Genomic DNA, 15,279 nt, shown 5'->3' on the forward strand with positions numbered 1-15,279 from the left:
AAGTTCTAGTCCGATTCCTCATTTTCTAGAGTGGACCTGAGGCTCAGTGATCAAACCAGCCAGAGTTTGTTCTTTATGGGCTGTAAAATATTTCAATAGATTTTTTTTTTAAGTAGTAGAATGCAACATCTCTGAATTTTTCATCTTCTTTAGCTGCTAAAAATTCAGCATGAACTGAATTTGGTCGGATGCTAGATTGAAACTGTCTCACTAACTGCTTATCTTTTCTGTAGGAGTGTAACTCTCAGGGGGCAATCTAGCCTTTGTTGTGTAACTAGATTACTTGTCAGATGTTCTCAATATATGTGGAGATTTTTCAAGCCTCTAATCTCAGCAGATGGCAAGAAATAGTCACCGAGGGCAGTAATCACCTTTGGGCAAACACACCTTTATGTAATGAAGAACATGGAGGAAGAAAGGGAAGATGGTCCATCTACCATTGCTGGTGTGCTGTCCTGTGGCTATGACCTGGCAGGAACAGTGGAATAAATGTTACTGTGGAATACTGGCATGACCAGAAGCAAAGAGGTTGAAGGCAGAACTTGATTTTTTTGTTTCTGATTTTGCTTTTTGAGGAGTGTATGCTCTGAGAGCAGTTTCTCTGTGTTTTTTATGTGCTTGCTTGGTTCTTCTCAGCATGAGGTTTGTGTCCTTTGTGACATTTCTTCTTATGAGCTTGATGTACATTAAGGGTGTCAGACCTTTTTCCCTCTAACGGAACAAGGAGGCCCATGTTTCTCTGATTACTAATGGTGTGGTATAGTCATAAAGAAAAGTATTATTCACTTAAGCAAATGTAAACGAGTAATCACAAACTAAAAGCTCAAAAAGAAGTGAACAGCTGCTTTTCTGATGAATCCTTTGTATTGTAAAAATTTCACTTTGTAGTTCTGTAAGTTAGGGAGCTTCCTCATTGCACCTAAAATGGATTTCAACTTATGAAAAATCACTTTAAGAGCAAGTTTTCATGAATCCACCTACGCGTGAAGCAGAATCATTGTCTTTGTGTTCAGAGTCCCAGCTAGTTGTCATATGGAAATAGTAGTGTTTAATGCTTTTGCTATAAATGCTTGAATTTGATATACCAGAAAACAGTTATTCTTTGAAATTTAAAAATCTCTCTTTAACAGATGAGTATAATTTAGTATGCTGTTAGGGTTTTCCTTTATAGGCTGAGGTTTTGTTTTCATTGAATAAGTGATGAGTATTCCTGAACTAACCTAGACTGAAAGTTTGAGTCCAAAATTGTGCTTAGCATTAGGGCTCTGAAATTAAGTATATTCAATCATGCAAATGTGTGGCACCTAAGGAAGTGGGTTTGCATGTTGTTTTGCATGAGAGCTGGGTTTGGCAATAATGATGGGGGAGGAGGGAGGATTCCAACATACTTGAGCCTCTGTGCTAGATAAGGTAAAGCAAAAAGAATAGCCATGCTGTGTGTCTCAGAGGGCCTCATGTGGGTATTTCAGTCTGAAAGGAGATTAGCATTGAATGTCTGTGATCATGTCAAACATTTGTAATTGAAGGTGGCTGTTGAAAATAATTCTTTACATAACTGGATTCTAGCAGTCCTATTGGTGAAGGAGTTAAGTAGAGTAGGTGGGAAATGATCCATTTGTCATCACTTACGTCACAAAGCCAGGACACTTAGTATCTGGGAATGGAGACTTTAAAAACCATCAACATTAGGAAGTGTTTGATCATTTAAGTTTAAAAGTGTGGTTTTTTTTGTTTGTTTGTTTGTTTGTTTTTTTAAATGAAAGTGCAGAGAAGATACACATGGGGATATACACTATTGAATTTTTTTTAACACAGTTAAAATCTAATCTTTTAAGTAGTAGCCATGGGTCATGTAATGATTTTTGCCAAACTGTAGGCTTATGCATCTCAAATTCATGCTTCCTGTAAACAGTCTTATTCTGCAAGCTTCTTTGTCCTATTTGCATTTCTATGCTTTGTAATCAAGTTTTAGAGCTTTGGGGGGGGGGTTCATAGAAATCAAAGATCTTTCTAATAGATGCACATGACACTCACTTCCGTGGACAAATTATAAATGGACTGTAAAAATTCATCTGGATTGAAGGTATGATTGGATACCATTTTTTTCATCTGCACACTTACGGTGCTAATGAATGAACACTTCTTCAGGGCAGTTTCTGAGTGATAATGCTGCTTTTGGAAAACTGCAAAGTGACTCAGAAAATGTTTTTCTTATAGGATTTTATTTCCTCAACCAAGGTGATAAAGAAACATTAGCTGACTCGTGGGGGATTTTATTTTTTGAAGCACCTTTGGTAACCTGAAATTCAGCTGGTCATTGTGCTGAGGGATGGGTGCACTGACCTTGTCAAAAGAGTGAGAGAGAATTTCATTTGACTTTGGCTTGTTAGTTCACAATACTCATGGCTGTCTGGATCTCTAACCTTGGCTTTTTATAACTCTATAATCCTAGGCAGTCATTCACTATGAAAACACTTGTGTTTCTCTTTTTTCTTTGTATTTGTTCATTTGAAAAGCCCTTCAAAAGGAATTGCAGCCTGCCTGTGATTATAGCTATCAGTAGCACTTAAACTAGCTGCTGAGATGAAACTTTCTTTTTGGATCCTACTAATTTCACATATCAATAGAAAAAGGCCCGACTTTGCTAATTGGTAGCTGCTCTTTGGATTGAACTAGATTCCATAGGGATAGCATTTGATAGAATAATGTTTGACATTCTGTTTTGACAAGAAACAGTTCAGAGAAACAACTTAGACATGTATCTAGAGTTTTCTCTTGCTATGATGGGAGACTCAGTGCAGGGAATGCCTTTGAAAGTGTGCAGCATGGGGCCAACGCGGTGGTGTAGAAGGTTAAGCCTCATCTGCAGTGCTGGCATCCCATATGGGCACTGGCTTGATTTCCCCTGCTCCACTTCTGATCCAGCTCCCTGCTAATGCACCTGGGAAAGCAGTAGAAGATGGCCCAAGTCCTTGGTCTCCTGCATCTACATGGGAGACCTGAAGGAAGCCCCTGACTGGTGGCTTCAGTATGGTTTAGCCCTGGCTGTTGTGGCCATTTGGGAAGTGAACCAGCAGATGGAAGATATCTCTCTCTCTCTTTCTCTCTTTCCTTCTCTCTCTGTATTTCTGACTTTCAAATAAATAAAATCTTTAAAAAAAAAAAGAAAGAAAGAAAGTCTGTGGCATTTCATAAGCCCTGAGGCCTGCTTACTGTGGTAGCTCAAGCTGTTTGAGAGGCATATTCTAGGCACCTCACTGAGAAGACTACAGTTGGAAGACTTTTTTTCTATAGATACAAGGATTTGGAAGACAATGCTGTAAATTATAATCTTTTTGACAAAAACCTAGCTGTGTAGAAGGACCATACATTTAGTTATAAAATGTGTACTTTTATGCCCCTTTATTCTTCAATCATGTTGCGGTCTACATCTTTCTAACTTGTAGGTTATTATTTGTTTTAAAAATTGTCCTCTAGGGGCCAGTGCTGTGGTGCAGCAAGTAAAGCCACTGCTTGCAGTGTCGGCATCCCTTATGGGCGCCAGGTCAAGTCCTGACTGCTCCACTTCCAATCTGGCTCTCTTCTATGGCATGGGAAAGCAGTAGAAGATGGCCCAAGTCCTTGGGCCCCTGCACCTGCATGGGAGATATGGAAGAAGCTCCTGGCTCCTGGCTTCAGATCAGCCCAGCCCTGGCCATTGCAACCATTTGAGGAGTGAACCAGTTGATGGAAGACTTTCTCTCTCTCTCCCTCTCTCTGCCTCTGCTTCTCTGTAACTTTGCCTTTCAAATACATAAATCTATAAAAAATTATCATCTAGCTTTTTAAAATGGTAGAATAGACTAATTTTATTTTAATATTTTATCTATTTATTTATTTATTTGAGAGAGAGAGGGAGAGGGAAAGAGGGAAGGAAGGAGGGAGGGGTATCTTCCATCCTCTGGTTCACTCCAGAAATGGCAGTAATAGCCAGAGCTGGGCTGATCCAAAGCCAGGAACTAAGAGCTTCTTCCAGGTCTCCCATGCGGGTGCAGGGGTCCAAGCATTTGGGCCATCTTCTACTGCCTTCCCAGGCCATAGCAGAGAGCTGGATCGGAAGTGGAGTAGCCAGGACTCAAACTGGCGGTCATATTTGATGTCTGCACTGCAGGGGGAGGCTCAGCCTACACTGCCACAGTGCTGACCTCAGAATAGACTAATTCCAATTACAATTTTTTTTCCTGCCTGTTTCATATGTACATATAATGGAAAACTTACATTTTAAAGCAATAAAGTTAAAGCTTGAAGCAAATATAGTGTGTTCACACACATACCACACACAAAGATGCTTGCATTTACTTCTGGAAATTATCTTAGAGTGCAGCATTTCTCCAGGGATATTGGGGGAATATTTAAATGGCCAGATTGAAAATGAAATAGGTATTTAAAAAATGTCTGGTAGCAGAAGCCTGTTTTCTAAGCCTGGAAAATAGGTTTTAGTTTCCTTGTGTGTGTGTGTGTGTGTCTTTCTAATATGTGGTTTCCTTTTTCTTTTTAAAGATTTATTTATTTAAAAGACAGAGTTGCAGAGAGAGAGAAGTAGCTAGAGATATTGATCTTAAATCTTCTGGTTCAATAACTCAGTCTGCACCAAACTGAAGCAGGAGCCAGGCTCCACCCAGGTCTCCCATGTGGGTGTGAGGCCAAAGAAGTAGGGCCATTGTCTTCTGCCTTGCCAGGCACATTAGCAGGGAGTTGAGTGGGAAGAGAAGTAGTAGGGACTCAACATAGTGCTCTGATATAGTATGCAGCCTTTGCAAGTGGTGACTTAATCTGCTGTACCCCTACGCTGGTCCCCTGAAGTTTCCATTTTGAAGGAATAGATAAGCTTAGCAGTTGATACTCTCAAATTTCCTTGTGTATTGTTATTTATTCCAGGTGATGAAAACAATGATTTTATTGCCAATTTATTACTCTTATATTATGGTGGGTATGTGATCTGGGTCAGCAGACTACTTAGTATTGATTGATTACAATTTTTTACTTCTTTACAAGCAATTATTGGTTAACATGTTATGTATCTTAGTGGAAAAAAGAAAAATTTAATGGATTGATGGGTCATTTGTGTGCATGAGTTTTTCTTCTTCCATACCACCCCACTTTCCCTTTCCCTTTCCTCTCCCTTCCTCCCCACCTCCTGTGAAAACATTTATCTGCCTGCTTTCCTTGTCTTCTCCTATTCATTTTTCTCCCATTTAAATATGAGAAAAATGGAAACGTCTTTCATTATCATTGTGTAAGGATGCCTATAACCAGAAATAATGTTTCATTAAGACAATGTTATAAATAATTTTTACATTAATTTTTAGTAAAATTATTTGTTTATTATGTGTAACAATTCCCTGGTAAAAGAGAAACACCACTATTCAATTTTCCTCTAATGACAAAAAATTTTTTTTTAAGCTTTCAAATGAAAATGATGTTAGAATATCACTACATGTTTTGTGATATTCCAACATATGGAATGTTAGTGATAATGCATAATGTTACATTAATAGTATTTTAGAAATTGTAATGTTATGTATAATTGTAATTCTCCTAAAATTTGAGTTGGAAAACTTAATAAGAGACACTCATTGGAGCCCTGTGATATGAAATAACGTATTTTCAGGACAATAGCAATTTGGAATGGAGACTTCATACTTAATACAAACTTAGGAGAAACAAGATAATTTTAAAGTTCTTTGAGTTGTTGTGTAAAGTTACTGTTGGAGGTGATTTCCAGTCCTGGGAAATCAGGAAGTTTATACTTTAATTCTTCAGGGTGAAGTGCTATTACAGATTTTCTTTTCACATGGTGTTAAGTATATATTTATTAAGTGATAGCAATAACTTTTCTTTGCCTCTGTTACCTTTGGGAATTTTGAGAACCTGGCTTTAGCTTTCTTCTAATTTCTGTTATCTTTATATTTGTTTTTGGTTTTCAAGATTAGAAACAGCCACATAACTAAATAATCTGACACCCTTCTAACTTTCTTTAGTATATTATGCTTTGTATGTAATATCTATTGGCTAGGTTTTAGGAATTTGGGGCAAGAAACTAAGAAAGAATGAGGGAGATTTCATACTTCTAGGTAAGATGGTACCCAGAGAGTTATGTTTACTCATTTGTTAGTTTTTAGGCTTTTTTTTTTCTGCTGCATTTGATTTAAGTTTGGCATTGAGAATTGTTCAGATAAAATATATTGGCCAAAAATTAGACCCAACAGTGACATTTTAAAATTATCAAGGATATCAAAAGAAATTTTTGAAGATTTTGTTGGCTTTAAAGAAGAATTAGCTGAATATGGATTTGCTTGTAAGTTTCAGGGAATGTTCACTGAGTGTAATAAGCATAGTGGTTTTTTTTTTAAAGGAAACTTTTCTTTATGTTTTTTGTCTTTCCAGAATTACAAGATGGGAGCTAGATGGAAGGAACAGTAATGAGCAAGGGACTGGGTTTAAAGTCTTTGTAAAGACGAATATGCTCTCGTTCTCAGCAAGAGAAGATGACAGGACAAGAAAAGACTAATGACTACTGGAATTTTTTTCCCCTTTCTCCCCTTTGCCATCACTAGTTTCTGTCTATGGCAGGTTCGTACCCGGATGAGTTCAGGAGCTAGGTAAAAGCGAGAGTAGGAACAGAAGTTGAGGCAGCAGATGAGATAGGCATAGTCTTTTGAGCTTTGGTTTAGTCAGGGAGATCCCAGTGAGTGTCTTTAGCCAAATGCCTTCTAAGTGTCCTAGTTCACTTTTTGTTTGTTTTAGCCAAACTTTTTTTTAGTATTTTTTAAAAATTTATTTATTATTTGAGAGGCAAAGTTACAAAGAGAGAAAGGGAAAGACAGAGAGAGAGAGAGAGAGATCTTCCATCCGCTGGTTCACTCAACAAATGGCTGCAACAGCCAGAACTGGGCTGATTACTGATCTGAGGCCAGGAGCTACTTCCCTGTCTCCCACGAGGTTGGAGGAGCCCAAGGACTTGGGCCATCTTTCACTGCTTTCCTAGGCGACCAGCAGAGAGCTGGATTGGAAGTGGAGCATATGGGATGCTGGCACTTCAGGTGGAGGCTTAACTTACTACACCATAGTGCTGCACACACCCACCCCCCTTTTTAAAAAAATTTTCTGTAGTTATTTAACACCCACTTAAATGGTCTTACTCAGGGAGGAGAAAGGGAAGGTTCTTGCAAATTCCCAAGGAAATGTCAGAAAGGCAAAATATGGCCAGCATTATCCATTTGCTTTCTTTGGGTTTACTGGGTAAATAGAACTTTTCCTTACATAGGCATCTGATTGCAGTTTTTTCATACTGAGAACATTTGAGATTTCAGTTTGAAGACATCCTGAAATCTGCTTACTTCTTTGTGAACTGAAGAAAACTGATGAATATCAGTATGACTGTACATTTGGAGATTATATTTGTCTATGGGTTGGCCTCCTCCCCCTTGGATTTTAGTTTAAATATGTATCAGGTCTTATCCAATGTAAAACTGTCCATTTCATGTGCATGATTTTGATCAATAAACATTTCTTGTCCACAACACCATGCTGTTTTACCAGCATTCATTTTTGATCATGAGCATGTGTTACTGAAAAAAACCAATCCCTCTATTTTAATGTGTAAAACATAAGAAAATGAGATTTTTGGGAAGTCTGTAATCAATTAAAAGTCAGAAAAATGTTAGCAAAAAAGAGAACAGACCTGGAAATGGAAACCAGCAGACTAAGTGGTGAACAAGAAATTAAATTAATTTAGAACATTTAAATTTTGTTTTATTTAATACATTTGGTTTTCAACCTATAGAATATGAGAGTACTCTTAGTCCTTATATGAATACTTATCTGTATTAATTGGTATTTTTATCCCTTCCATGCTGTATATTTTAATCAGCCTGAGAAGAAGATCTGGAAAATATGAAGATGAGGAATTTCTTGAGCTACTGCACAGAGTGGAAGAGCAGACTTGCCAGTGGATTAGAAGGCAAAGCAAGAGCTTGTAGGCTTCACTGAGTTGTTGTAGCGTGAAGATAGGCACACATGTGTGGCAAATAAATAAAAGGTCAGTGTGTAGTCATGTAGAATGAAATTGAGGGGAAAAAAGTGCAACTTCTTTGTGAGAGAATTAGGAGATTATGCTTGTTCTAGCTGCTTCAAAAACCTTCACAGCGACACTCTTTTATACTAAAAGATTACTAACTTAAATCCAAGCGAAGTCCTGGCAAATGCTTATACTTCTTCTTGTGAGGTATGAAAGGAAATCAAGTAATTTTGAGTAACAGTCCTTGGTATTGTATTAAGGGATCTTTTGTATATTCCAGGATAGTCTATAAACTTAAATGATGGTGAGTTTGCTTTTTCTGTGAATGGCTCATATCATTATCTGTGTACTTACTGCTGGAATAGTCCTAGGTTGTTTAATTTCTGATGTAACTGATCAAATGGCTTGACAGTGACCGCTCCTCCATCAACACTCACTTGTATGCTTCTGTGTCATCTGCTGTGAGCGTCCCTCGGGCATCCTTACTGTTTCTTAGGCTGGGGTCTTAGGGGAAACAGAGTAGATTATCACACCGGTTATGTTAATTTCTGCCAACAACAGTGCTAACATGCTAACTGCTTTACCTTCACAAACAACTTTGAAAAGCTCCCAGAGCTTTTTTATTATTGTGAAAAAGCTGTATAAGGATGATAAGGAAAAGTGCGGAGAAAGGAAAAGTTTCCTAATAGAAAGAAGTCAGGCCTGATAATCCAGAGAACAGGTTTTGTTTTGAGTCTTGATTTTACTATTTGGTTTGGTTTCAGATAATCTTGATGTGGTTGTTTAACACTCTAGGTCTCTCTTACTTGAGAAGTAAGAAGATTGCTTATTATCATGACTTCCATATAGGGCTATCTATGTATGTTTAAATTGGTTAGTTTGAGTTAGTAGATCTTGAAAACTAAAAGTAGATCTGAAAGCTCTATGAATAGACATCCCTACATGTGACATTTTAGTCAGTGATGGACTGGGTATACCACAGTCATTCCATAAGATTGTATCACCTTCATAGCCATCTTAGTTGTGTAAATGCACTCTGTGTTTGCACAATGATGAAATCATCTAATGATGTATTTCTTAGAATATTTCCCTTTTATTAAGTGACACATGACTGCACTATGCAAATGTGTGTGATTACTTCAGAAAAGCTAATAATGACCTTGATGAAAATAATCTTTATAGACTAAATAAAGAATTTTGTGGCCATTTTCTTTTTTGCGTGGTAGGAGTTAGTTTGATCAAATTATTTATTATACAGAGAGGACATGGACAGGTGCCACTGAGCTGAGCCATTTTCCCTTTTGTCAGAGCCTTGAGTTGAATGTTCCTCTGAGCAGCTAATCCCTGGCACCACAGCTTTGTTCTGACAGCGGCATCTGGCACTGCACTGATTTACCTGAGTCTGAGCTTTGCTCTTTTCAGAATGTGCTCTCCAGGCAGCCACTGTGTGGCTCTGACATGACCACATGCTGCTGCTGCTTTTTCTGCCTTCTGGCACCACATGTGAGGCTAAGACATTCTGACACCTGCCATTTGGAACCTTTACTTGGTGAAAAATGTCAGGATTTTCAGAGAAGATGAAGACATAACTGATCGGTCTTCCCTTTCACAGGAATAGGCTGAAGGCGTTTGTTCATAGATGGCTGAATTGCTCAAGTGGCACAGTTATTTTTGGGAGAGCACATGGGAGTTTCGTAGAAGATTCCAGTGCATTTATATGTTCTTATTTTCCTTTGCTTTGCACCTATATAGCATGATACTAATTTGCTGTTGTATAAGCAAAAATTTTAATGATTATGTTCTGGATTGTACTGGATACTTGATGACGGTTGGGGGGAGTTCTGAACCTTCTCATTTTTAGTATAAAATTCACTAGGGAATTGTGGAGTTTGGGGTGATAGACTTCTGTTATAGTCATTTTGCTACACAGAAGCACACACTGATGGCTGTTCAATCTTAAATTGCTGGGAGTATGACCTCTTATAAGAGGTCTTTACTAGGGCCAGTGCTGTGGCACAGCAGGTTAACACCCTGTCCTGAAGTGCCAGCATCCCATATGGGCGCTGGTTCGAGGTCCTTGCTGCTTCTTCTTCCCTTTTTGTCCTTGAGCCATCTAAGTGTTCAAAGATCAGAATATTTATGGGTAAATAAAGGACTGAATAACTAACTCGATAAATTTATTCCTTTTAAGTAATTGGTGTCTAACTGATTGAAGAAGAGTTGAATCCTGGCATAAAGTGAAGTCCTAAAAACTGATCTTACTATTATTTTGCTTAGTCTTGCCATTTGATCTTATGGATAAGTTATAATTGGCTATTGCTTTTGAGTAAACAATTCAATTTCTCAGTGCTGTTGTTTATCTTGACTCTCAAGTGCCATAACATCACAGATGGTGATGGTATAATATGGTCTGCCTTGGAAAGGAAGTTCCAATGACTCCCATCTTTTTAAATTGCAAAGAATGTAGAGATTAGATGAGAAGATGCTCTAAAAGTTCTCTGTTGGGAACCGGAACATGCTGTGAGGCTGGTTCGCATGTGAAACTGTTTCTTGCAGCTGCTTTCGAAAGCTGCTTCTCAAGGGAGAATGAATATGGGCCGGCAGGCTTGTTCCCTGTAGTATAAGATGAAGACTAGCAGAAATGTAAAATTCATCTGCAGCAGCTAGAAGGCAGTGAAGACAATTGAGCTAAATATTTGAAAACATTTTTATAGGAGAGAACTGGTAGTTCTGTAGTAGACAGAGCTTCTTTTTTAGAGTGCTAGTTTACCTTGAATTATATAATGAAGGATTTTTATTACAAGTTTAAACTTTCTTCATCTTTTAACTAGATTCTTCTTATGTTCCATAGAATCACAGAACATATATATTGGATTATAGCTATAAAAATAACATTCACATAAGCATATTCATCTTTTTTTTAACTTTTATTTAATGAATATAATTTCCAAAGTACAGCTTATGGATTACAATGGCTTTCTCTCCCCCCCCATAACTTTCCTCCCACCCCCCGCTCTCTCTCCCCTTCCATTCACATCAAGATTCATTTTCAATTCTCTTTATGTACAGAAGATCAGTTTAGTATATATTAAGTAAAGATTTCAACAGTTTGCACCCACACAGAAACACAAAATGAAAAATACTGTTTGAGTACTAGTTATAGCATTGAATCACAATGTACAGCACATTAAGGACAGAGATCCTACATGAGGAATAAGTGCATAGTGACTCCTGTTGTTGACTTAACAAATTGACACTCTTGTTTATGGCGTCAGTAATCACCCTAGGCTCTTGTCATGAGTTGCCAAGGCTATGGAAGCCTTTTGAGTTGGCTGACTCCGCTCTTATTCCGACAGGGTCATAGTCAAAGTGGAAGTTCTCTCCTCCCTTCAGAGAAAGGTACCTCTTTCTTTGATGACCTGTTCTTTCCACTAGGATCTCACTCGTGGAGATTTTTCATTTAGTTTTTTTTTTTTTTTTTTTTTTTTTTTGCCAGAGTGTCTTGGCTTTCCAGCATATTCATCTTAACATTTTTTTGGACATAGATAATCATCAAGGAATAAGCATCCATTGTTTTCACTTTGTTTCTCCATAAATCAGGAATATCTTATATTTATTGGAGTGCATTTCATGTATTTACTAATTATAAGTTGAACATTAGCTGCCATCTTTGGTTGCTCTTAATTTAAATCGAAACATTTTTAAATTATGCATCTGCATGGTCTTTAACAAGTTGTGAATAATTTATATTGCATGGATTTCAAAATATTTTTGCACCAAAATTACCTTTTGATTCCATTTTTCCAAACTCTTTTAAGTGCTCTCATATACTCTGTATTCTTTACCATGGCACATTACTTATCTTTCTTCCCATGAATGTATAGAGTAGACTTATTTCTTACATCTTTAATAAGCACGATACCAGACATCATAGGAACAGTAACTCAGAAAATGCTGGATTAGAGGTCCATTTTTTTTTGTGCCAGCACTCCATCCAGTATTCCCAGGTGATAGCTCAGGCCCATGTACTACTGAATTTATTCATTACATAATGTATGAAAGCAAGTTGCAAGTTCCGTTTTCTCTTCCTCCTAATACATCTATTTAGGATGATGTTTATAGTAAGCTTTGTTGAAAAAGAAGAAAAATAGGGAAAGCATATGTTGTGAATCTCAGACACACACATATTATTACATGCTGTATATCTCATATGTATGTGCATATCATATGAGTAATATTTATACAGATAGAAAACCACTAAGCTTTCACGTTTTTCAAGGACTTGTTATTTGAGTTTTGGGGGCTGCCAAACAGTGCTTCTCAAAGCATACTCCTAGATTTCATCGACATGAAAAACTTTTATGTTTTAGGAGACTGTTAGGATAATGAAAAGACAAACTAGATATTGGGAGAAAACAATTACAAATTGTGTATCTGATAGAGGACTTGACTTTACATAAAGTAGTTCAAGTACTTGAGTCCTTGCCATGCACAGGGGAGCCCTGGGTAGAGATTCTGGCTCTTGGCCTTGGCCTGGCTGTTGGGGGCATTTGGGAAGTGAACCAGTGGGAGGTCACTGTCTGTTTCTCTACATTTCAAATAAGTAAGTAATAGGATAAATAAGACCACATACTGGTTTCTAGTTAGGAGACAAGCCAACTAAAAATGGGCGAAAGATTTGAATAGATATTTCACTAAAGAAGATTAGGAAAGGCCAGTAAGTATATTGAATAAGTGTTCAGTGTCATTAGTGATTAAAGAAATATAAAATAAAGTCTAAGTAGAACTATTTCATAATTACTAGAATAGCTATAGTGAAAAGATAGAAATAACAGGTTTTTCCCAAGTTATGAACCAAAGTCCTTATTCACTCTACCTAGACCATTTCTTTATATAGTAAACATAAATTTACAACCCAGCATTTCTTCTCATAGGAGTCTATCCACAAGAAATGAAACCTATGTTCACACAGCGTGTGTTCTGGGACTATTTGAGCAACATTATTCATGATACCAGAAAACTAGAACCAACCCAAAAGTCCATCATTTGGTAAATGAATAAACACAATGTGATATACCCATGTCAATGGAATATACTCTTCAGCAATAAAATGGAAACATTAATGCTGTAATGTGGGTGGATTTCAAAAACATTGTGCCTGTTGTGTGATTCCACTCACAGGAAATGTCCAGAGAAAGTGCATCCATGAGGGATCTTCCAAAACTTAACAGGAAATATTACATTATTTGAATTCCATTTTACATTATCCTTGAATTCCATTTTCCATGAACTTTTTGAAGTCCTTGCATAGAGAGAGTTCTCTATGCAAGGATACCTGGGGAAGGAGGAGTGAGTGCAGATGGACACAGATGATCTTTATAAATCAAAATATTCTGAAACTATGTGCTAGTCATGACTGTCCATTTACTAAAAGTCGTTGAATCATAGGCCAAGGTTGATGAATTGTGTGGAATGCAAATTGTATCTCAGTAAAACCACAGAGCAGAAAGTGTGGTCCCCAGTGAACTTGTTACAGTTTTAGTGAAGCAGACTCCAGAGGGCAGGGCCCCACAGTCTGTTTTCACACACCATCCAGCTGATTCTCTTGCTGCCTCATGTGCAAGAATCTCTGCTCTAGAATCATGGAAAGCTAAGTGGGTAGTTTTGGGTATAGTCTCTGTCCATTCACTCTGCACTATTGCTGTTACTGCAAGGAAGGTTTGAATTAAGGTCTATTCTAGGAGAGTTAATGGAAATTACAGGGCAGTGGGAGGAAAAACAAACTGTTCTTTCATGTTCTTGATATGTCCCTGTGAGAAGCTTTATGATTGTGATGTTTGTGTACCACATATGCTAGTAAATTCCTGTGCTCTTGTAGGTTTGTTGTTAGCTAACGAGCATTGCCTAAACAGGTTCATTTGCCATAACGACAGTGGAAGTTTAGATCCTTGAAAGGAATTATTTCTCCTAAATATTTACACAGTGTAATATAGCACAGCCAGAAATGTGCAGTGATCCTAAAAAAGTAAAGATCTGACTAGAGATAAAACAGTGAACAGAGCAGCTGGCTCAGCCGAGCAGCTCAGTCTCTCCAGTTGCCTGTTCCGTGTGCTTCAAAACCAGAATTAATAGAGGGGTTCAGCAGGGGAAGTGGTCGTATACATAGCACGTCCTTTCAGGACTTTTTTTTTCCAGCATTAGCTAGGAGACCTAAAGAGATTCTGCAGGTTGAGGCTGCTGCAGAATAGGGCTTGGAGATCCAAACTGCAGTGCGTGTCGGTGAGTGTGTTAGTGAAGCTTGTGGGTAACTGCTCCGTTGACTGCAGGGATGATGACTTTGGTCATGGTGTAAGTTTGCTTCACAGGGAAGCAGAGGTTGTGGGAGGAGGGGCATATGTAAGCAACGGTAGAATAGGGAGAGGAACTCTGAGTATGAGAAACTGGTGAAAACTTGTCACTTATTGGTGGAGTTCATTGAGATTGATAGCTGGGCAATTTAGAAAAGTGTAAGGGTCTATAGCACAAACCATTGTTTCCAAAGCTTGGTTTAGCTATTGGTGAAGAGAATTAGGCTATTTGTTGTTAGCAAAGCATATCTCTGCTCTTTTAATTTATAATATTCATTTGAAAGGTAGAGTGACAGAGAGAAGGAAAGAGGGAAAGAAAGAGGGAGGATAAAGCCTTCATCTGTCAGTTCACTCCCCAAGTAGCTGTAATAGCCAGGGCTCGGCCAAGCAGAAACCAGGAGCCCAGAACACCATTCTGATCTCCCACGTGGATGGCGGGAGCCCAAGCACTTGGGCCATCTTTTGCTGCTTTCGCAGGTGCTTTAGCAGGGAGTAAAGTGGAGCAGAAGTAGAGCAGCCTGGACTTGAACTGGTGCTCCAGTATAGGATGCCAGCATCACAAGCAGTACTTTAACCTACTGTGCCTTAACGCTGGCCCCATCTTTCTTTCAAATTAGAGGTTTTGTCTTACTGTCTCTTTCTCTTTGTTTTCTATTTGAGGTTTTCATTTTGTTATATTCTTGTATTTTTAAAAATCTTTTAATATTCAGTATTATGTTGGTACACACTTAGTAGCAAAGTATTAGAATATGGTTGTTATAGAATTTGGTTTTTCTGATTCTGGCTTATGTTACTGAATAAATAATAATGCGAGTAGAATTATTTGCAATAAATTTCATTTTGAGAAATCTATGCCATAGCAATCTGAAGTCC

General features: G+C 37.9%; 1 protein-coding gene across 12 annotated transcripts in view; it reads left to right on the forward strand.

Moving 5' to 3' along the window:
- The window catches only part of SRBD1 (S1 RNA binding domain 1), a 256,608-nt gene that overhangs the window by 126,399 nt on the left and 114,930 nt on the right, over positions 1–15,279 (forward strand). For 2 of the 12 annotated variants that reach the window (XR_016230404.1, XR_016230408.1), the window contains one exon: positions 7,913–8,080. The exons of 8 other annotated variants lie outside the window; for them this stretch is intronic. Coding sequence is in view for 1 of the 4 variants with exons in the window: in XM_089327710.1 (XP_089183836.1) it covers position 6,427 (1 nt within the window). In the remaining 3 variants the exon portion in view is untranslated. Of the gene's footprint in view, positions 1–6,426; positions 7,568–7,912; positions 8,081–15,279 lie in introns of those variants that run through there. 2 more of the 12 variants (XR_016230407.1, XM_089327710.1) reach the window with 2 other exon arrangements.

The sequence above is a fragment of the Oryctolagus cuniculus genome, chromosome 2, assembly GCF_051225735.1.
Source record: "Oryctolagus cuniculus isolate XC-2025 breed Fujian yellow rabbit chromosome 2, ASM5122573v1, whole genome shotgun sequence".
NCBI classification, from domain to species: Eukaryota; Metazoa; Chordata; class Mammalia; order Lagomorpha; family Leporidae; genus Oryctolagus; species Oryctolagus cuniculus.